Source organism: Astyanax mexicanus, chromosome 22 (assembly GCF_023375975.1).
Source record: "Astyanax mexicanus isolate ESR-SI-001 chromosome 22, AstMex3_surface, whole genome shotgun sequence".
Classification (NCBI taxonomy): Eukaryota; Metazoa; Chordata; class Actinopteri; order Characiformes; family Acestrorhamphidae; genus Astyanax; species Astyanax mexicanus.
In genome coordinates, this window is record NC_064429.1 from 31,519,855 (window position 1) to 31,543,475 (window position 23,621).

Genomic DNA, 23,621 nt, shown 5'->3' on the forward strand with positions numbered 1-23,621 from the left:
ATTGCACATTTTCTGTTAGTACAATAAACCTCATTTCAATCCTGAAATATTACTGTGTCCATCAGTTATTAGATATATCAAACTGAAATGGCTGTTGCAAACACCCAAATATTTACAACTAAAAATGATTAAGATTAATAGGGGTGTCCAAACTTTTTCATATGACTGTATGATGAAAATGGCACTCATCAGGACCACCCCAGGAAAGGAGAATCAAGAATTTCCTCTGTTGCACAGGATAAGTTCATCAGAGTTTCCAGCCTCAGAAACCGCAAATTAACAGCTTCCTATATACATTTATTTTTTTCTTATCCTTGATAAGGGATCCTTGATTGTTTCCTATAAACAAAGCTAGAGATATAAATGTATTTACGTTTCCCATTTCTAGTTCGAACTCTTCCAAACTCAAGTGAGTTAAGTGCTTGTATTTCTCTATTAAGGAACAATAGAGACATCAACTCTGCACAGCTGAGATAACGGAGTGTTTTAATAGGATAACTGAAGTCACGCGCTGTAGCTACAGTAATAACAGGCGCTCCGGGTTCGATTGTGTTCGGGAATATGCGGGACATAAAAGAGCTGTAAGGTTATTAGGAGCGTGCAGAAGCATTCTATAGCAATTATCTAACGTTAACTCGCCCGGACTGACTCATTTTCCGTAAAGACTGTAAGCTCATTAACTCGCACAAAGCAAACATACAGTAGATCATCTTCCCTTTATGTCGGGTTGGGAATACCGTGGAAGTTTAAATCGTATGTGACAGCTCTGTCGCCTCGGAAATGAGTCATCACACTGGCTTTTATCTGTGACCTCGTTTTACCCATAATCCTCCCCTGCAGTTCCGTCCGTGCCATATGTTGACTTTTTCGTGATGGTTTTAATGGTTTCTGTGTGCCTTCAAAGTGCAGGTCTAGCCTGGAGAGACAAGTGTATATACACACACACAAACACACACACACACACACACACACAGAGACACACACGCTTACAGTACAAGTTACTGTACTGATATGATTAGTGCACACTTCACACAGTGGTTAGGTGTGGAGCAGTGTTCATTTTGACAGCAAATTTTTATTTTGTTTTAGTCATAGTCATGTGACGTAATAGCGTTTAGTTTTAGTTATAATTTAGTCACCTGAAATGTTTTTAGTTTTAGTCTAGTTTTAGTCGACTAAATGTCATAAGAATATAGTCTACTAAAATTACAGTCAATTTAGTCGACTAAAATGTAAAGGGTGTAAATGTAAATGTAAGTACACACTTTAAAAAAAATAAGCATTTATTAACCAGATGTGTAATATTGTTAATGTTTGAATGTGAAATATATTTTTTTATATATAATTTTATTTCAAATTTTTCCCATTTTCTCCCCAATTTACACGGCCAATTACCCAACCCCCTCATTAGGACTCCCCTATCACTAGTAATGCCCCAACACACCAGGAGGGTGAAGACTAACACAAGTCAGCCGTCGCTTCTTTTCGAGCTGCTGCTGATGCAGCATTACTGAGTAGCATCACAGCACGCTTGGAGGAAAGCGCAGAGACTCGGTTCTGATACATCAGCTCACAGACGCCCTGTGCTGCAGACATCACCGCAGGAGTGATGTGGGGAGAAAGGGCCATCTACCCACCCGGAGGGAGCAGGGCTCTCTCTGAGCGCCGGCAGCTTGATGGCAAAGCCGCATGAGCGGGGGTTTGAACCTGCAACCACCTGCTCATGGTGGCAGCGCTTGAGACGGCTGGACCACTTGGCGCCCATATTTATATATGATTTAATGTATATTATTATTGTAGATATGTGACTATAAATATTTTACATTTAAAATTTTGTTCTAGAAATCAGGTCATAAAACATTCAAATGGTTAAATTATAGTTTGAACCGAGCTGTGGACGCAAAAACAGCTTTTAAAGGATCTAGTTTTATCTCTAGCAGTACTCTAGCTACAGTCTATAAATGAGATCAAAAACACACATTCACACCCTGTCCTGTAGAGATGCTCTCAGGATGAACTCTGTGACTTCATGAGTTAAAGTGAGAAACTTATGAGAAAGTGCTGTAAGGAACTTTTGGGTTCATAGATTCACTTATTTTATTGTTATATTTTCATTATATTATTACATTCCTTTCTGACCTGTTCCTGCTTTAACACTAGCTATATCTTTCCCACTGTGAGACTGAACAGATGATCTGATCTTAATGAGTGAGTTAATCTGTATCAGTTCTGTGTTTTAGTGCACAGCTGAGTTAAACACACCATCAGCTCATGAAATAACATCAGCATTAATACGCGGATCTCTGCATGGACATCTGTGTGACTCTGGTCTGCAGAAGCTGAAAGATTAGTGGTGTTTTTACCGGAGATGGAGTCGCTCCACGCGGTTTACGCGTTATCTTGTTTTTCGTGACGTCAAAGGAGAAATATACCGCCTTTCCTCTCTCTGTCTCTCCCTGCTGCTGATCACTGTTGATTTAACTTCCAGTCGAGCCCAATAAGTAACGACAGTTTAGATGAGTCTGTCCGGTAGAGACCGGTACTGATTGGTTAACTACACCGCTTGTCCCGCCTCTCCACCTCAGCTAAAGTAGTAGTGATTGGATCTCTTCCTAACTGGTCCCTTCCTTTCACTAAACTAAATCAGTTCTGATTGGATGTTCTCCCTGCCAAGCATTTTCGTCTCGTTTTTATTAGTTGACGAAAATGTCAGTTAATTTCGTCTCGTTTTTATTTTTTTAATGCTGTTTTATTTAGTTATCGTCTCTTTTTCATCTTGAAAAAAAGCTTAGTTGACGAAAACTATGACGAAAATTTTTCGTCAACAAAATTAACACTGGTGTGGAGGCACCAAAATTGTCCATGCAAAAATGAGCAATTTCTTGTTATGCAGTCTGTTTTACGATGCAACATCACATTTGGGCCCAATCCCATTTCACCCCTTGGCTCTACCCCCTACCACTACTCCTCTCTTTTGCTTGTGCACTTCAAGGGGAACAGATGTCACTATTCTTGTTAGGCTGGAGGGGTAGATTAGGAGAAGGGATAGGGTTTGTTAGCTTTTCCAGATCCACACTTCAAATGAAAGTGAGTAAATGTATTAGTAAATGTAAGTTTCCTTGTTAAAAGTGACGATTATCAACTATACTATAGTTTATTTTATTACTATAGTTTAATGTGTATTTTCAATGTTCTATGGCCAAATTCTTCATAACAAGCATTAAAAAAGATCGCTAGTAGTTTGTCTCAGAAGGTAGCTAGCTAGCTAACTTTTCCATTCCGCCTTAAATGGTGCAACAGCCAGCAGCGGCTGTTACTGAGCTGAGCTGTTAACGTGTGGTTTCTATGGCTGGTGATGAACTTGCTCTTCCTTTTCTGGGGCGGTCCTGATGAGAGCCAGTTTCATCATCGTTAGATTTTTAACGGTCTTTGTGACTGCACTTGAAATTTGATCAGCTAATTTTTTTTTACTTAGTTGAGTAGTTGTTGCCATAATATGGATTAGATCATTACTCAAAAATAGAGCTATTCTCTGTATATCTGTAACTCTAACTCTTCATAACTTTACAACTGATGCTCTCAAACACTTTATTAAGAGGCAAGAAATTCAAGTAATTAACTCTTGATGAGTTCAGCACAGCTGTTAACTGAAAGCCCGAATTCCAGATGACTCTTCCTCAAAAAGCTGACTGAGAAAATCCAGCCAGTATGTTCAAAGCTTGTCATTTTAGCTGGAAAGTAATGTGGACACTTATATACATTAAAGTCATTGAAAGCCAGTAGGCCGTGTGTTTTTTTGCATTGGTTAATTTTTTCAATTATAGGTTCTTTTGGAAACTAAAGGTGCAAGGTGAACTGAACCACTTAACCATAATTGAGAACGGAGAAGACAGTAAAAGGTAGTAAAAGAAATAGAGAAATAGAGTTCACTCAATAAAATATATATGGGAAGACTTAATGTTACACAGACAGAATCACGGAATTGAGGAATAGCACAACCAGTGGCCCACCAAGACTTGCTTTAGACATGGAGCCAATGGACATACATGTTTATGTATCTGCTCTAGAGAGTCCTGTTCTATTGGTAATACTTCTCTGTTTGTCTTTAGTGACAGAAAAGCTTTAATTAAGAGAAGTCTATAGCAAACCACTTGACAAACACTTGGAATGAGCCTACTTATATCCATTCATTGATCCGTCCATTTTTACTCATTATCCATCTTGACAGGCTTATTGAATGGATTGATGCAGCTTTATAACAGTAGAGTGGGTGGTCTCCATTGGTCTTTTTGTCTTCGGTGGTCTTCTGGCGCTCTTATTGTTAAGATGTTCCCTGAATAAAGGATTCATTATGTCTTTAACATCACGGCAGAAGGCCGCAGAGGCTGCCTCCATCATAGTGTTTCATTATAGTGAATGACAGTGTTGTTTTGGGGTCTATGGAGAAAGGTGTATCCTTATCGCTAATGATGCTACGCTATATGTATCTTGTCGAATGGCTAGCGCGGCTTGATTGCGCTAGTGAAAGAGTGTGTGTCGGGCTCAGCGTTTGATGTGTGAGGAGCAGTTGCCAGGCGATGAATCCACCTTATTTTTGGTCCATTTTCAGAAATGTGCGTATGTTTTTTTTCAGGGATCGCTGCAACATTATTAGCATTCGCTAGTAGCGACAAAAATAACGCTATTTTTGTTACCGTCTCATTAGCTCGTGCAAGACGATGCAGGTTGGCCATGGTTGAACCTGCTTCATACACTTTAAGCCTGAATAAGAGAATTTATGAAATGTTTACTTAAAACTTGAAGTAATTACATTTAAAATGTAATGATCTACAAGTTTACCTAAGGTAGGCCAGGTGGAATGACTACACACTGACAGTGACAGAGTCAGAAAATAGTATATGCAAATAGATATGCAGATAGAATCCAACTGAGGAGAGGTTGCCAGAATTGGTGGCCAAATTATTGTACTGTAAAATGACTAACTCAACCCAAGTACTATGGAAATCCATAGGCAACCACCAAGCAACACCTCAGCAACTACCATCTACAGCAGTTTTTATTCATTAAAGTTTTAAGAGTTCAGAAATCATCAATATTTGGTGGAATAACCCTGGTTTTTAATCACAGTTTTCGTGCATCTTGGCATCATGTTCTCCTCCACCAGTCTTACACACTGCTTTTGGATAACTTTATGCTGCTTTACTCCTGGTGCAAAAATTCTAGCAGTTCAGCTTGGTTTGATGGCTTGTGATCATCCATCTTTTTTATTTGGTAAAATCAAAGAAACTCATCATTTTTTAAGTGGTCTCTTATTTTTTTCCAGAGCTGTATACCACAGCAACACTTAGCAAATGCTTAGCAATGCCATAGCAACCAACCAGTTACTAAAAGCTGTGCTACACTAATAAGAGTCCTTGGGCAAGACTCCCAACACTATATTGGTCCACTTCTGCAAGTGGACCGAACCCTGGTTCCCCAGACCTCTTCTCTTCTCAATATACACCACCTCTCTAGGTCGGGTTATCCGCTCACATGGTTTTTCCTACCACTGCTTTGCTGACGACACTCAGCTATACCTGTCGTTCTCACCAGATGATCACTCAATCTCTGCACGAATATCACAGTGTCTCTCAGACATATCTGCATGAATGAAGGAACATCACCTCCAACTAAACCTCTCAAAGACTGAACTTCTGGTCATACCAGCAAAACCTTCTATTCAACACAACTTTGCCATAACCATCGACTCTCTCTCTCTCTCACCGACAAAGGTTGCTAGGAACCTGGGTGTCATGGTTGATGACCAGCTTCTCTTCACGCACCATGTGGCCTCAGTTGCTCGATCCTGCCGCTTTGCGCTTTACAACATCGGAAAAATTTTACCGTATCTGACGCAACAGGCCACCCAACTCCTGGTACAAGCTGTGGTAATCTCACGCCTCGACTACTGCAATGCCGTACTAACTGGCCTCCCGGCCTGTGTAGTAAAACCACTACAGATGATTCAGAATGCAGCAGCACGTTTGGTCTTCAACCAACCAAAACGGGCACATGTCACTCCGCTGCTCATTGAGCTCCACTGGCTACCGGTTGCTGCTCGCATCAAATTCAAAGTGCTTACAATCGCCTACAAGGAAATGACAGTACAGGCTCCTTCCTACCTGCACTCGCTCCTGAAGGCTTACGCTACCTCCCGGCCGCTGCGCTCCTCCAATGAACGTCGCCTCGCTTTGCCAAACATTCACACAAAGCAATCCAGACTGTTCTCATACAGAGTTCCCCAATGGTGGAACAAACTACCTTCCACTACCAGATCAGGAGAATCTCTCGCTATCTTTAAGAGACTCCTGAAGACAGAGCTCTTCAAAGAGCACTTACTCTCCTAACACCTCTAACAAACTAACTAATTCTAACCTCATCTCCTTCTTCCTCTTCTCTACTCCTCTATCCCATTATTTCCCTCTGACCTCCTTAAGGCCCTATCTATAGATGCTTTATTTTTAACTTCTATTATTTTTGTACTTAACCTCTTCTATTATTTGCACTTCAATATTGTAAGTCGCTTTGGACAAAAGCGTCTGCCAAATGTAATGTAATGTAATGTAATGCAATAGGAATAACCTTTGGATAAAACTGTCAGGTAAAAGCTGTTAACAAATGTACAAATCTAGCAACACCTTAGCAACCACCTGGCATTACTTTTGTTACAATACAGCAAACACCTGTAGCACAGCTTTGCAGTTTCTAACGCAGTAGTACGCTGCTTCAAATAGTTTGAAGTGTAAAAGGTTTACATTAAGCATTCATAATGTTAATTTGAGTAAACATGCTTTCTAAAAACTAAAAGCGAGACTTTGGAATAGATTAGAATCACCTGTTCTACTTGAAAGCTCGGTGGATGAGGGGGCGTTGCAGCGTCTCACAGCTAAATGCCTTCATTTCGCATTAATTAGAGAAGATAGGACCTGTGGCGTCTGCTGTTTTTTTCCAGCGAGCTCCATTTAAATCCAGATGCCTGAGGCGTTTTGGGGCATTTGGTAAACAAAAGCTTGAATTGATGCATAATCAGCTAATTAATTAGTGTCTTTAAAAGCAGTAGAATCCAGCAGGAAGCGTGTTTTCTGCATGGGAATAGAAGTGATGCAGGAGCTGGAGCTGCTTTGCTGTGATCTGTGTGGATGACCTGCACTGTGAGGAACCTGAATGCAGGGGTGGAGGTTTCAGGAGGACAGTGCTGGTGCTGTGTTGGAGAATGGGTGGGGGCAGTGAAGGTCATGCTGTGGGGTGATGGTTGTGGAGAGGACCTAAAAGAAAGTCTGAATGTAAATCCATCATGATTCAGTTATCGTCACCTGAAGCAGGGAATCTGAATCAGAGTGAATCTGAAAAAACACAACAACAGAATACAGACGAGTTTAGAGGATTAAATAGAGAATTTTAAAGACACAGTTTAGCTCAGTGTCATCACTGATCAAATCAGTTTAATCCAGTTCAGTTCAGTTCAGGTTTATAATGCATTTACCTCACAACAATATGAAATATTAAACAGTATAGCTGTTATACTCTGAACTACTAACTGCTTTCACTGTTCCAGTGAACCCAGTCCAATTAAATTCTGTTTAATTCAATTCATTTAATTTCTGTTTGGGGTTGCCTAGTTTTTATATTCAGTTCGGTTAGATTCAGTTACATTCAGTTCAATTTATTCCAGATTAATTTGATTAATTTCATTTCAATATGGTTGACATAACCCAATATTTGTCATCAGTTCAGTTCAGTTTAGTTCAGTTCAGTTCAGTTTGAACCAGTTTAGTTTAATTCAGTTCAGTTCAGTTAAATTAAATTAAATTAAATTAAATTAAATTAAATTAAATTAAATTAAATTAAATTAAATTAAATTAAATTCATAATAAGTTCATTTCATTCCAGTTCATTTCCATTTCATTTATTGAATCAAATTCAGATTAGTCCAGTTCAGTTCAGTTCAGTTCAGTTTGGTCCAATTCAGTTTAGTTCACTTGAGTTCAGTCCAATTTAATTTAATTTAATTAATTTCAGTTCAGTTCAGGTTAAATCAGATGAGTTCTATTCAATTCAGTTCAGTAATTTAATTCAGTTCAGTTCATTTCAGTTCGCTTCAGTTCAGTTCATTTCAATTCAGTTCAGTTTGGTCCAGTTCAGTTCAGTCCATAGTGGTTCGGTCCAGTTTAATTTAATTCATTTCATTTTAGTTCAGTTTGTTCCTGCTCAGTTCAACTGATTATGGATCAGTTCAGTTCAGTAAATTCAAATTGACCCAGCTCAATTTAGTTAAAATAAGTCCAGATCAGTTTAGTTTTTGTTAATAAAAATAATAGTATTGTATTGTATTTTCATTATGCTCTTATACAAAGTTCTTTATTCCATTCAGTTCAGCTGATGTTTAGTTAAAATGAGTTCAATTGCGTTTTGTTTAGTTCAAATAGATTTGTTTCAATTCTGTATGGTTCAGTTCAATTCAGTATAGTTAATCTCAGTATTCATCACAGTATTTAGTAGATTGAATTTGGTATATTGTAACTTCTCTAAATTTAAAAAGTTTAATTCCTTTTATTTAAAGTGTGAACTTAGTGGTATAGGCCAGTCGTGACTAATAAACAGAGGAATAAACAGTATTTAAGTGTATCTCTGTGCTGTCACACCAGATTCAGCTCACAGGTCACATCACTGTGTTTATCAGGTGAGTCGGGTGACGTGCACACGTCTTACACGTCTGTACGAGTCTCCAGAAGCGGGATTATAAACCTCTCCTCGTTCTCTGAGACGGAGGAGAGGAGAGAGGGTAGATTAAAGCCTGAGTCTTTCTTCTCCTCCGCTAATTAAAAACGACACGTTTCAGCTGCTTCACTACAGCGGCATCAGCGCGGGAGACCCTGCAGCCCGTCAGCTCTACAGACACACCAATAACTGTACTCTACTGATCTCTCAGAGAGTGTGTGTGTGTGTGAGCTACAGTGAAAGCTTTAACTGTCGGGGTCCTGACACAGATCAAGACTTAATGTGCACTAATACGGATGTCACTCCTGTTAAGAGCTCTTTCGTCTAAGAGTGTGTCTTACTGCTCACAGTGTGTGTGTGTATGTGTGTGTGTGTGTGTGTGTGCTGGAAAGGAATAAGCTAAAGACAGGGCCGGGTTGGTTGACACTGGCAGCAGTCATCTCTTTCTCTTAGCACATATTTTTGACCCAGAAATACACTCTGTAATAAAGAGAAGCAGAGCAGGCCGTTTCCTAAACTTTTAAAATAAACCGGTTTATTTAGATAGTAATATAGATTTTTATACATATTTATAGTTATGTTACTAAGCATTAGTAGAGTTATTGGTGTTGCTGAATTTAGTTACAACACATTTACTGTAATTTCAAGATCAATTCATTATATTTTTGACTAGTTCAGTTCAGTTTAATTCAGTTTAGTTCAATCAAATGTGCTTTTTAGTTTAGTTCAGTTTAGTCAAGTTCAATTTAGTGTGGTTTTCTGTAGATAAACTCAATTTAATTCACATTCATCAAGCTCATTTCTGTTTCATACAGTCTGGTTCAATTCAATTCAGTTCAATTTGGTTCAACTCAGTTTAGTTTAATTCAGTTTGGTTCAGCTGTATTCATTTCAGCTCAGTTCAGTTTAGTTAAAAAAATAGATAAGTGAAGGAAACTTAAATTCCATAAAACTTAAATACAGTATTTATTAATATAATAAATTGAGTTAAATTTGATTTTTCAAGTTGTATTTAATTTTATTTAGTACATTTAATTTCAGTTAAGTTTAGTCCATATTTTTAAAATTCAGTTCACTTAGGCTCAGTTCTAACCAACCTAATTCAGTTCAAATCAGTTGGGATACAGTTATTTCAATCCACTTTATTTCTAATTCAATTTTAGTACAAGTTTGACATTTTAACTTGAATAAACTCTGTTTATTTAAGTTAACTTCATATCGAGTTAAGTACATCTTGAATTTAGTGATGTCCTTGTCTTTACACCAGATCCTCATTCGTATCTGTTCTTCCAGAAAGAAAGTAACTTAGTTCCCAATCAACTCTACTTCTACTAACTCTATTTTAACTCCATTGATTTTAGAAAAGGCAGTGAATGAGTACAGTAGGGGTCCCAATACTTTTGGTCATCCATTGTAGCTTGCTTTATTGATTATATAGAATTTAAAAAACTTTTGCTAAAACTTTAACCAACAAAAGCTCAACCTAAACCTGAGAGCTGAGCTCTACTGTAGCTACATGACAAACAACAGATTGACAGTTGAACAGTTGAATCCAAAGTGATTCTTGCCTCTCCAGTCTGCTCTCCCAGTGCCCTCCATAGAAGTGCCACACCCAGTGGGCACCACTCTGACTCAGAGTGACTCTTGGAGGATGGTGGGGGTTTAGGAGTGCGTGGCACCCCGTGTTCCCACCCCCGGAGGAGGCTCCGGCGGGCACGGCCGAGCAGAATGGAGGGCTCTTCTGGTGTGTTGACTCCAGACTCTGGACGAGGCTCGAACGTGCCTTTTTAATTACTGAGGAGACCATAAACAAGCTACTTCATATCACAAGTTTGGACCACCGGCGCCACTCGACTCCAGCCAATTTGCTCTAAGTTTCATTAATACAGTTACTGACAAACATCACGCTCTAATCTGTGATGATGCCTAACTGTACACTCTTAAAAATACGGTTCTAATAAAGGTTCTGTGAGGAATTCCACATAAAAAACACTTTTAATTGAATAAAGAACAATTGAACAACTCTCCAAGTCATCCCATCCAGTAGTATTGGATGGAGCACCATCATTCCAATGGTTAACAGTGGTCACAAAGGTTGGGGGGGGGGGGGTCTTTATAACTCCCTAGCCCAAGGGTGTCCAAACTTTATTGGTTGGGGGCCAGAAGGAGAAATATATTTGAAGTCACGGGCCACAGACTTTGTAGTAAAACAAATAATGAAATATACCACTTTAAATAATATTTTCTTCTGATTACTTTCATTTACACACCATTTTACTTGACTTGCTATCTTTATCTAACTTTGACAATGTTGTGTATACTAAGATTTTTCAAATTAAGGTTTCATTTCATGATGTCTCTTAATATTAAACTCCTTAATTACAGCAACTTTTAGACTCTTTTTTCCTTTTTCTGCGCTACAACTGCGCACTCTCTCGGCTTTTAGACTCTTTGGCCCGTTTTTCTGCGCTACAACTGCGCACTCTCTCTGCTTTTAGACTCTTTGGCCCGTTTTTCTGCGCTACAACTGCGCACTCTCTCCGCTTTTAGACTCTTTGGCCCGTTTTTCTGCACTACAACTGCACACTCTCTCCGCTTTTAGACTCTTTGGCCCGTTTTTCTGTGCTACAACTGCGCACTCTCTCCGCTTTTAGACTCTTTGGCCCGTTTTTCTGTGCTACAACTGCAGATCCTCTCTGCTTTTAGACTCTTTGGCCCGTTTTTCTGCGCTACAACTGCGGATCCTCTCTGCTTTTCGACTCTTTGGCCCGTTTTTCTGTGCTACAACTGAGCACCGTCTCCACTTTTAGACTCTTTGTCCCGTTTTTCTGCACTACAACTGCGCACTCTCTACGCTATTAGACTCTTTGGCCCGTTTTTCTGAGCTACAACTGTGCACTCTCTCCGCTATTAGACTCTTTGGTGCGTTTTTCTGCACTACAACTGCGCACCCTCTCCGCTTTTAGACTCTTTGGCCCGTTTTTCTGCACTACAACTGCGCACCCTCTCCGCTTTTAGACTCTTTGGCCCGTTTTTCTGCGCTACAACTGCGCACTCTCTGCTTTTAGACTCTTTGGCCCATTTTTCTGTGCTACAACTGTGCACTTTCCCCGCTATTAGACTCTTTGGCCCCGTTTTTCTGCACTACAAACACGCACCCTCTCCGCTTTTAGACTCTTTGGCCCGTTTTTCTGCACTACAACTGCGCACCCTCTCCGCTTTTAGACTCTTTGGCCCGTTTTTCTGCACTACAACTGCGCACCCTCTCCGCTTTTAGACTCTTTGGCCCGTTTTTCTGCGCTACAACTGAGCACTCTCTGCGCTTTTAGACTTTTTGGCCCGTTTTTCTGTGCTACAACTGCGCACCCTCTCTGCTTTTAGACTCTTTGGCCCGTTTCTGACACCTAGCGTTCAAACTTTGAACTTTAAAAACCTGCTTAACAGCGGGCCAACTTTCATTCTATTTCTTAAATTCCTTAGTTTGGACACCCCTGCCCAAGCCCAAGCTTGGCTTGTCTTGTTCAGTCATCATAGTTACTAGGCAGCATGGTGGCTTAGTGGTTAGCACGTATGCCTCTCAGCACTTAGATATTGGATTCAATTCCCTGCCTGGGTGAAGTTTCCATTTCTCCCTGGGTATGCATTGATTTCCTCACAAAGTTTAAAAGTTTGGTGGAGGGGGGATAATGGTGTTGGGTTGTTTTTTTTCAGGAGTTAGGCTTGGTCACCAATAGATTTTGAAAAAATGTCATGTTCCCAACTTTGCATGGTCTATAAAGACATGCTTTACGTTTTATGTAGAAGAACTTGACTGGCCTGCACAGAGTCCTGACTTTGACCCGATTAAACACTTTTAGCTTGAATTAGAGTAGAGACTGAGAGCCTGGCCTTCTTGTCCAGCATCAGTGTGGAAAAAAACACACTCCTAAACCTGGTGGAATGTCTTCCCAGAAAAAAATTAAGCTGTTACAGTTGTAAAGGGTGGAACAACTTTATATTAAACAAAATGGATTAAGAATGAAATATCACTCAATTTTATTTGCATGTTTTTGCTTTTGGAAATATACCATATTTTTCGCACTGTAAGGCGCACTGAATTATAAGGTTATCAAAATAGTATCAATAAACATTTGTTTTCTGGTCTATTTTCATACATAAGGCGCATAATCGGATCATAATCCTCATTACGCGACACTAGTAAGGAAGAAGGGTTATCCGATAATTCTCACTTACGAATGGCGGAAGATTAGCGGGAAGGTTAGTGGGTAATGCTAATGCTGCTCCAGCAGTACTAGCCAGGGTTAGCAGCAGGCTTCAGGCCGATAATATTTACCTCTAAACGACAAATGATCTAGGGCTTAGCACAGTTAGCGATTTGTGCTAATATTGTTCAGTGGAGTGCATTTACTGCTCTTTACAACCTGACTGGTAAAATATATATAAGTCATACACGATTTTGGGGAAAATTAAAGGACTTTAGGTGCACCTTAAAATGTGAAAAATACGGTAGTCTATATATTTCTGTATTGGATTGGTATTGGTAGTTTCCAGTTAAGGATTCTTGCCAGTGTGTGTTGGTTTAGTGTTGGTTTAGAGTATGATTATACTAAAATATAAAATTATACTTAATTAAAAACTAATAAATTTGTGACAGAAATGAGAGAATTGCTCCGTATAACTAACTACAATGAGTTGGCAATACTTCGCAAATTGTAACAGGAACATACATGTTTAAATATACAGAAGAAGCAGGGGATGTGAACCAGATTGGTACTCAGGTGATGAGCATAACAAAAATGATCGTAATTGGTTGGAGGTATACATGTGAGTCTTTTAATAGGGAGTGCTTTTAGGAGTTGTAGTTGATGGAATCGTGGGAGATTATGAAGTGTGACAGACCTGTGTGTCCTCCATACAGCTATTCCCCAGGTGCCTCACTGACCAGAGACATTTCCCTGTGGGAGATTTTGTTATTCTAGGTGGTTTTGGCTGTCAAATTGCTAAAGTTGCAGGAGATGACACATGCCAAAAAATGACACCGGGCTCTCTGTGCTCGTTTTTGGAGATGACGAGCAAGATGCGCCTCAGGATCCCTCCATCTCCTCCTCTTTATTCTTTATCTCCTCTATAGCTTTTTAACATCATTCTCATCCTTGTCTTCCTGAGACAGAGATGCACTTCATGAGTACAATACGTTTCCTAGGGTTATTATAAGATTTTGAGGCCCATTGTGACTACCCTGCCATGGCAAGCTGCACCACAGGGTGGACAAATTTGGCAAAAAATGGCATTTGATGGAACATAGTATACATAGATTAAAGTTTTTAAAAGGAATTTCTCCCCAATTCATGAGGTCAGTTTCCCAACCCACTCATTCTCACTAGTGATGTACCAGCACACCAGGAGGGTGAAGCATAGCACATGCCTCCTCCGATACATGTGAAGTCAGACTCCGCCTCTTTTCAAACTGCTGCTGATTGTGCGCTAGGTGGAAAGCGCAGCGACTCGGTTCTGACACATCAGCTCACAGACGCCTTGTGATCCTTGATCCACATCACCCTTTGGAGAGATGAGGGGAAAGAGCGCCATCTAATGAACCCACCCAGAGAGAGCAAGACCAATTGTGCTCTCTCGGGGCTCCGGCAGCTGATGGCAAGCTGCATAACCAGGATTCGAAGCCATCTCCCAATCATAGTGACAGCACTGTAGACAGCTGGACCACTCAAACTCCTCTTTACGCTCAGTATGTAGACAATATGATAAGGATTTAGTAAATGTAATATAATTGACTGCTCACTCGTGTGAAGGTTATAATGTCACTGATGCCAAAGCTCTATTTTCTTAAAGGGGCGGAGTTATCCCAAGATGACAGGGTGAACCCTTTAAAAATATATATTATAGATTAATATATTTGTTGTTTATTTTTACAGTTTTGTTAATTTTTACTTATTTTTTATTAATTTGTTATTCTCTAATGCTGCTCCAGCAGGGCTAGCTGGGCCTAGAGTCCTATTCCTTTGGCAGTACTTCTTCTATGCAGGAACTGGACAAGCTGTGTGCACAAATAGCCTCGTTTTTGCATTTTTCCTCAGGAACTGTAAGTCGTAGCCAGAACCTGTCGGGAAACTTTTGCAGGAGAGGGTGTGGGGGTGGGAGGAGTGCGGTAGATGACAGGAGGTGGGCTGGTGATTGCTGCTGGATGTTGTGTTCAAACACTGCAGCTGTATTATAATTAACTGAAGGCCTATTCTCACATCTCGTACATGATGAGCATTGTCAAGTAATTACATTGTCATTATGCATTTTTACTCCCCCTTTGAGTTAAAACACAGCGGAGTTGTAGTACAAACCCGTATTAGAAGAATCGGGATGGTTTGGAAAATAATAAAGCAATAATTTTGTGTTTTCTTACATTTATTTAGGCTTTTATTTCATTGCAGACATTATGAACCCAGAATACTTAATGTTTTTCCTACCCAACTTTATTTAAATTATTATTATTAAAAGAAGAAGAAGAAGAAGACAGTTTTCTGATTAATCATGATTAATTGCACCTTTTATTCTTCTTAAGACTAAGCTTTAAATAATGGGTATTTAAAATCTATGTTAGATCAGCCAAATTAAATTGTATTTATATAGTAGTGTTGCGAGTTGCTTAAGACAAAAAAATGAACAAGATCACAAGACAATTCTGTAATTAATCACGATTCATAACACCTCTTCATCTTCTTAAGATTAAGCTTTGAATAATGGGTATTTTAATGTATGTAAAATAATCAATTGCCAAATGAAATTATACGTATATTAGTGTTGTCAAATGCTTAAAAGAGAAATACGTGATTAATCAGAAGAGAATTCTGTGATTAATCGTGATTAATCACACCTTTTATTTTTCGTAAGACTAAGCTTTGAATAATGGGTATTTACATGGAAATAAAAGAATCAATTTTAGATCGGCCAAATTAAATCATATTTATATTAGTGTTTTCAGTTGCTTAAAAGAAAAAAATTGATTAATCACAAGAAAATTATGTGATTATTCACGATTAATCGCACCTTGTCTTCTTCTTAAGACTAAGCTTTTAAGGACAGGTATTTAAATGTGTATAAAAGAATCAACGACCAAATTAAATTATGTTTATATTAGTGTTGTCAATCGCTTAAAAAATAATCGGATTAATCAGAAGAGAATTCTGTGATTATTCACAATTAATCACACCTTTTTTCTTCTTAAGACTAAGCTTTTAATAATGAGTATTTTAATGTATATAAAAGAATCAATTGCCAAATGAAATTATATTTATATTAGTGTTGTCAGTTGCTTAAAAGAAAAAAACATGATTATCACAAAAGAATTCTGTGATTAATCGTGACTAATCGCACCTTTTTCGTAAGACTAAGCTTTGAATAATGGGTATTTACATGGAAATAAAAGAATCAATTTTAGATTGGCCAAATTAAATCATATTTATATTAGTGTTGCTTAAAAGAAAAAAAGGATTAATCACAAGACAATTCAGTGATTATTCACGATTAATCGCACCTTTTCTTCTTCTTAAGACTAATCTTTTAATGACAGGTATTTAAATGTGTATAAAAGAATCAACGGCCAAATTAAATTATGTTTATATTAGTGTTGTCAATTGCTTAAAAAATAATCGGATTAATCAGAAGAGAATTCTGTGATTATTCACGATTAATCACACCTTTTTTCTTCTTAAGACTAAGCTTTTAATAATGAGTATTTTAATGTATATAAAAGAATCAATTGCCAAATTAAATTATACGTATATTAGTGTTGTCAGTTGCTTAAAAGAAAAAAAAAAGATTATCACAAGAGAAATCGCACCTTTTATTTTTCATAAGACTAAGCTTTTAATAATGGGTATTTACATACAAATTAAAAAATATATATATTAGATTGAGCAAATTAAATTATATTTATATTAGTGGTGTCACTCGTTTAAAAAATGGATTAATTAGAAAAGAATTCTGTGATTAATCGCAATTAATTGCATCTTTTATTTTTCATAAAACTAAGCTTTTAATAATGGGTATTTAAATGTATATAAATTAATCAATGGACAAATTAAATTATATATATATTAGTGTTGTCGATCGCTTAAAAATAATTGAATTAATCAGAAGAGCGTTCTGTTATTAATTGCGATTAAACACACCTTTTTTTCTTCATAAGACTAAGCTTTTGATAATGGGTATTTACATGTATATAAACTAATCAATGTTCAATTAAAATTATATTTATATTAGTGGTGTCAATCGCTTAATAATTGGATTATTTAGAAAAGAAATTCTGTGATTAATCACGATTAATTACACTTTTACATTTTTTTAAGACCTAGCTTTGAATAATGGGTATTTACATGGAAATAAAAGAATCAATTTTAGATTGGCCAAATTAAATCGTATTTATTAGTGTTTTCAGTTGCTTGAAAGAAAAAAAAAAGGATTAACACATGAGAATTCTGTGATTATTCGCAACAAATTAAATCTGGGTCATATTTAATGGTGTTAATTGCTTAAAAATGTATTAATTGTGACTTAAATTTAATTAGTGCCCTAATTTCATTGTTCTAACTTTGTTTGTAATGTCTAAAATGCAAAAATGGACGTATATGAATAAGTTAAATATAGTTGACTAAATAAAACACAAAACATATAGGGTTACTACTGTCTACAATCAAAATAAAAGCCAAAGTTAATGTAGAAAAACGCTGTTTTCTACTTTTTCTTACTGTTGGGATGTAAAATACAGTAAGTAACGTCATTTTTCACAGTTATGTTCGTCGCCTGCCTCGCTTCATCAAGGCTTCTGGAAATAAAGCTTTTAGCGCTTAAACACAATGAAAAACGCCACACAACCTCGCAGCTTTTGATGCGTCAGCCGCCTGCTTCCCTCCATCGTTTTTCTCCCTTTATTTAGAGTTTAATGTGAATGCAGAAAGCTCTTCATCGAGAGAGAGAGAGAGAGAGAGAGAGAGAGAGCTTATCAACTGGAACAAAAGGTGTCTCACTAATAGAAAAAGTTCAGTAACAGAGCAGAGTGAGTTCGGGGGGAGGAGGGATGCTGTACAGCCACATTAGCTGAAAGAAAGAGACTGAAAAAACGCAGATGTGCTGCTGAAAGCTATCAGAACATGCTGCCGGTTGCAGCTAATGGTGGTATTTTAGGGGGGTAGTGATTTTAGCAATTTAACACAGTGATGAAAAACTTTGAAACATGGATACTGAGGTGTTTGAAGCTGTAGTGAAGCACCGGGGGGTGATAGTACATCATAAAAAGACAGACATACTGTACATCAACACACCTAAAAGAGGAAAGAAAAAGACAGGTTTACGGGAACATCCACTTTTTTTTTTTAGCTCTGATCAAATATAAAACTGATATAAAACTACCGATACAAATACCGATAAAAGGGCTCTTTTAGTTCATTATTTGTACTATGATTAAGGTTATATAATGAGGCTGAAACAGATCACACAGCCATTCAAAGAGAATACACAAGTGCATTTAATGTAAATGCGTTCCAGAGTCATTTATTCGACACACTTTATATAAAAACACACAATAGTTTTCGTTTTTAAATTCAGTATTTGAATTTTTATTGAATATTTTTTAAAAAGTTAAATATTAAATATGTTAAATATTAAATACAGGGCTCTAGACCAATTTTTTGCACTGGTTGCGCTGGAGACTTTTATTTTGACATGTAGCATAGTGGATTAGCTGCTATGGCTATTGGCTAACCGTTTTTTTTTAATAAGGATACTTACATGTCTTCGATTAAGATGTAAATATATATATATATATATATATATATATATAGAGAGAGAGAGAATGCACAAGTGCATTTAATGTAAATGCTTTCCAGAGTCATTTATTTGACACACTTTATATACAAACACACAATAGTTTTATTTCAATTTCAATATTTTATTAAATTTTATTAAATTAAAAAAAAAAGTTAAATATTAAATATGATAACTATTAAATACAGTGCTCTAGACCTTTTTTTTTTTGCACTGTATGCGCTGGAGCCTTTTATTTTGACATGTAGCATAGTGGATTAGCTGCAATGGCTATTGGCTAACTAATTTAAAACTAATGTTTTATTGAATATTTTTTAAAAAGTTCAAAATTAAATATGTTAAATATTAAATACAGGGCTCTAGACAATTTTTTTGCACTGGTTGCGCTGGAGACTTTTATTTTGACATGTAGCATAGTGGATTAGCTGCTATATGACTAACTGCTAAAACGGCTAACTGTTTTTTAAATAAGAATACTTATATTTATCATTTTATTGATTTAAATACTCCTAACTACTTTTTACTGACTTACTGAAGCACAAAATTGGTTTGGTAACCTCATTGAGATTTGAACTTCATAGCCAGGTGTATCCAATCATGAGAAAAGGTATTTAAGGTGTGCATCGATCAACAATACAGCGCACTTTGCACAAGGAGAAGCTGTATGGGAGAGTGATGCGAAAGAAGCCATTTCTGCAAGCACAAACAAATATACAATACAATATAATACAATATTACCTAATTACAATTACTTAATTTATACAATTTTACTTAAACAATTAATGATACATAATATATATATATATATATATATATATATATATATATATATATATATATAATTCCTGAAATTTAAATATTTTTAGTTAAAACACACATATTACACTGTCTCACCACATGGATGGCATGTAATACATTCTTTACCTTTTTAGTATACTAATCCAAGAATGTATTACATGCCATATATGTATAGGGACAGTGAGACTTGGTCGGTTTACAATATAAATCTTTGAGATTATGTAAATATTATTATTATTATTATTATTATTATTATTATTATTATTTAATTGTAATGTTCATTTTTCATTCTTGTTTTTAGTTCTATTATTCATTTAATCACTTATCATTTTTAACATTTTACTTTACTTTTACTATTATCTGTTTACTTATTTTATATTTTATACATTTTTACTTTTTATGTCTTAAATTTGTTTTTTTTTATGGTATTTTAGAATTTTCTGTTTTACATATATATTTTTATTAAATGTTGATTTAAAATAAGTACTTCTTTTATTTTTTTATTATTTTTTACTATTTTATTTCTTATTATTTCTAAATTATTATTAAATGTGTTCAATCCCTTTGATGTTATAAAGGCTCGGCAACATTGTAAATGAGGGTCACCCTCAATGTTTTTTTTCCAGAGTGAAAATAAAGGTTGATTGATTGAAATATTTGAATGTGTGTTTTAACTAAAATTATATATAATAATATTGTAGAAATTACTTCATTGTAATGAGGTAATATTGTATGCAGAAATTAGGACAAATTTAATAAAAGAAAGGATTGACTGAAGTTCAGTTCACTTATTTACTCTATGTAACATTTAAGTCTTGAAACTGAGTTAAAGTGACTAAAATTCATCTGAAATTTTATTTTTTCTTTAAAAAAGCAAATGCAGAAAGTTGTGAAACTTTAAAGTATATTTTATGCATCATTTTTTTCAGTGCAGGTTCAATAGTACTCAACAAGATACTCAACAAGCTTGAGCTGCCCATGCTTTTTTTTCTTTTTTACAAAAATCATGTAGCTGATTAGGACAGTTTGTCCAATATAATAAAAAATTCCACGACTGTTCGAGTGCCTGCGGGGAGAGAATTGTTATTATAATATATGCTAATGATCAGAACCAGTGCTGACAGGTCTGAAGGCTGGAGATGTGCTGGTTTGTAGCTCTGGAACCAGTCTGACCCTCAGTGCTCTGTAATTGGGAGGGTCATGCAGCTGTCTGTGTTCAGGTCCAGCTAATGAATAAACATGTGTTCTTCTCTTTTCAAGAACAACTGGAGGACGACAAATTACACAGCAACGGAGGTGAAGCCCCGCCGCTCTTTACTCTTCCTCTCTGAACGTCTGTCTTCATCCTCCTCATCCTCATTACATAATAAGAGTCTGCTGTCACGCCGCCGGCATCCCGCTCAGACACGCTGTAGTTCGGCTCAGTTTAACGGAGGCTCATCGTTCTCTTCACCTCCGTCGTTTCTCACTCCGTCTCTCTCTGTCCCGTGTGATAGATGCTGTCTGACCTGTCCTCACTGTCGATCCTCCATGTGACTCATGGTATCAGACTCACACTCCTCCTTCACTCCTTCACTCTCCTCCACTTCTCTTTTTTTCTTTTCTTATCTCTTTACTTATTCTCTTTTTTAACTCTTTTCTTTTTCTTCTCTTTAGTTTTTTATTGTTTTGTCTTCTTATTTCTCTTTTCTTCTCTTTTGTCATTTATTTATATTGTGACCTACCTTTTTATCTTTTTTTTCCTCTCTTCTGCTCTTATCTCATCACCTCTTTTATTATCTCTGCTTTTATTTTCCTCTTCACTTTTCACTAGTAAATTTGTCTTGTGTTTTCTTGTATCTTTTTTCTTTTGTGCATCTTTTCTCCTCTTTTGTCTTTGTTTTGTCTTGCCTGTATCTTTCTTCTCTATTTTACACTTTTTTCTCTTCTTTTCAGTCCTAGTGTTCTTTTTTTCTCATGATCCTGTTCTATTCTCTTCCTTTTTGTCTTAACACGTTTTCATTCTTTTTTCTTTTTCTCTTTGTCTGTTCTAAAATCTTGTCTTTTTATGTCATTTCTTTTTTTCTTCTCTTCTATTCTTGTATTTTCTTGTATCTTTTTGCATCTTTTTGTATCTTGTTTCTCCTCTCTTTTCAAATATAGTTTTTTTTGTTTTCTCCTTTTTTCCTCTTATGTTTTCAATTTGTATTTTATCTTATTTTCTTTTCTATAATCATGTTTTTCTCATCTTGTCTTTTCTTCTTTTTGTCTAATATTTCCTTGTCTTATTTTCTTTTTTGCTTTAATTCTTTTTTCTCTTCTTCCCTTCTTTTTTTTGTATTTTTGTGTTTTTTACTCTTAATTTATCGAATTTTTTTTATTACATTCTTTACTCTCTTTTTCCTTTAGAGTTTCTATTCATTTTTGTTTCATAGTTTAATAACTACATATTCTCTCGCCTTATTTTTTATTGTCTTTACTCTTCTTCTCTTCATTCTTGTCTTGTTCTCTACTTCCTTATTTGTTTCTTTTCTCGTTCTTTTCTTTTGTCTTGCCCTTTTCTTTTTCATTTTTTTATATTCTTCTCTTCTTCCACTGCTCGTGTTCATTGCTTGTGTCTCTTTTTTATTAAAATATATTATACATTTATGTAATTAATCAACATCTAACAGTGCGGATTATCCTCTGATCTCCCTGGTTTGTACAGGAACCAGCAGTAACCAGTCTAAACAGGACTGGTCTATCCAGTGGCCTACGTCTGAGTCGGGTAAAGAGAACACGCCGGTGGGCACGCCGGAGCCGGGACAGTGGGTCCGACTGCAGCTTGCGCAAAGCCCGAAACTGCCGTCGTCCCGCTACAGCCAGCACCTGTGCCACAGCCCGCAGGCCCTGGCCCCGCCCTTCTACGCCCTCCACCCGCACCCCCAGGCCGACCGGCTCACCGTGGACTCCCACTCGGGCCTGCTGCCCTCCATCCTCGACATGGGCCACCGGTCCCTCCCGCCGTCCCCCCGGCAGAGGCACTTCCCCCACACGCCTCCACGGACTCCCCTAGTGGTGAACACCATGACCCCTCCGGGCACGCCCCCCGTCCGGCGCCGGAACAAGCTGAAAGCCCCCGGTACGCCTCCGCCCTCCACCCGCAAACTCATCCACCTGCTGCCCGGCTTCACCGCCCTGCACCGCAGCAAATCACACGAGTTCCAGCTGGGGAACCGGGTGGACGACGCTCAGACGCCCAGGTTAGTCCTTTAGCATCAGCTGACAGTGAGAACTTAATTATGTTCCTGTTTAAAAGCGATAAATCTGCAAGAAATCACATCCATACTGAGTTTCCTTTACCACAGGTCTAGCGCCTCTGCTGGCTGGTTGCAGTATGATATGTTGTCTTTCCATCTCCAGCATCCAGAAATTCCATTAATTAAAAACAAGTGATTTGAACCAACTTTTGGTATACTACACTGGCCAATGCTCTTTCTACAGTGTTGCTTCATACAGCTTTCCTATAGGCTCCTGGCACCATATATTTGCACATCATTGTGTTGTCTGTTGCCCAAAGCTATGTTATCCTAGGCGTGTATTTGTGTAATAAATGTGTTGATTGCCAGATCTTATTGTTGTAGGCTGTAAGAGCAAGTTACCTTTATTCTGTGTTCCTAGTGATCACAGAAAACAATACTTGAAAGAAACTGTTTAGTTAAGTAAATTATTGTTGTGTGAACAAAATTTAGTTGAATAAACTAGTTGAATAAACTAAACTTAAAATTGTATGTATTTACAACTTAACTGAGTCAAATCTAAATGATAACATTTTATATATTTACAACTCCTTTTTTTAGTGGTGAACACCATGACCCCTCCAGGTACGCCCCTGATCTGCTTCAGTGCATATTTTTACATTTCCATCCAGAAATCAGTTTTTACAACCTTATTCTGCTTTATATTGTAAATGGGCGGGGTTACACTTTTTTGGAGGAATTTTGAAGTGATTTAACAGGCAGTCTTGGCTGGAACAGACCATCTTTATTAACATTACATGAAATTTAGTAGCTGAGGTTGTGGTTGAGCTGTCAGGCAACTTAACGAATAATAGTTAATCATACTAATGGTTATTGGTTATTGATCATGTGATCATGTGGTATTGTGTTGTTGGTTGGTTGCATTAACTTTTAATCATTTCCTATGAAGTTTTCTGCACTTTTTTCTTAAAGTCTGAGCTGCATCTGTGGATGAATATGCTATATATTTATAACACT

The 23,621-nt window shown here is 37.1% G+C and overlaps 1 protein-coding gene across 3 annotated transcripts in view; it reads left to right on the forward strand.

Moving 5' to 3' along the window:
- The window catches only part of ksr2 (kinase suppressor of ras 2), a 183,530-nt gene that overhangs the window by 25,732 nt on the left and 134,177 nt on the right, over positions 1-23,621 (forward strand). For 2 of the 3 annotated variants that reach the window (XM_049470691.1, XM_022667280.2), the window contains exons 4-5: positions 20,647-20,682; positions 22,073-22,607. In XM_049470691.1, the coding sequence (XP_049326648.1) occupies positions 20,647-20,682; positions 22,073-22,607 (571 nt within the window). Of the gene's footprint in view, positions 1-20,646; positions 20,683-20,702; positions 20,929-22,072; positions 22,608-23,621 lie in introns of those variants that run through there. The other variant, XM_049470692.1, reaches the window with a different exon arrangement.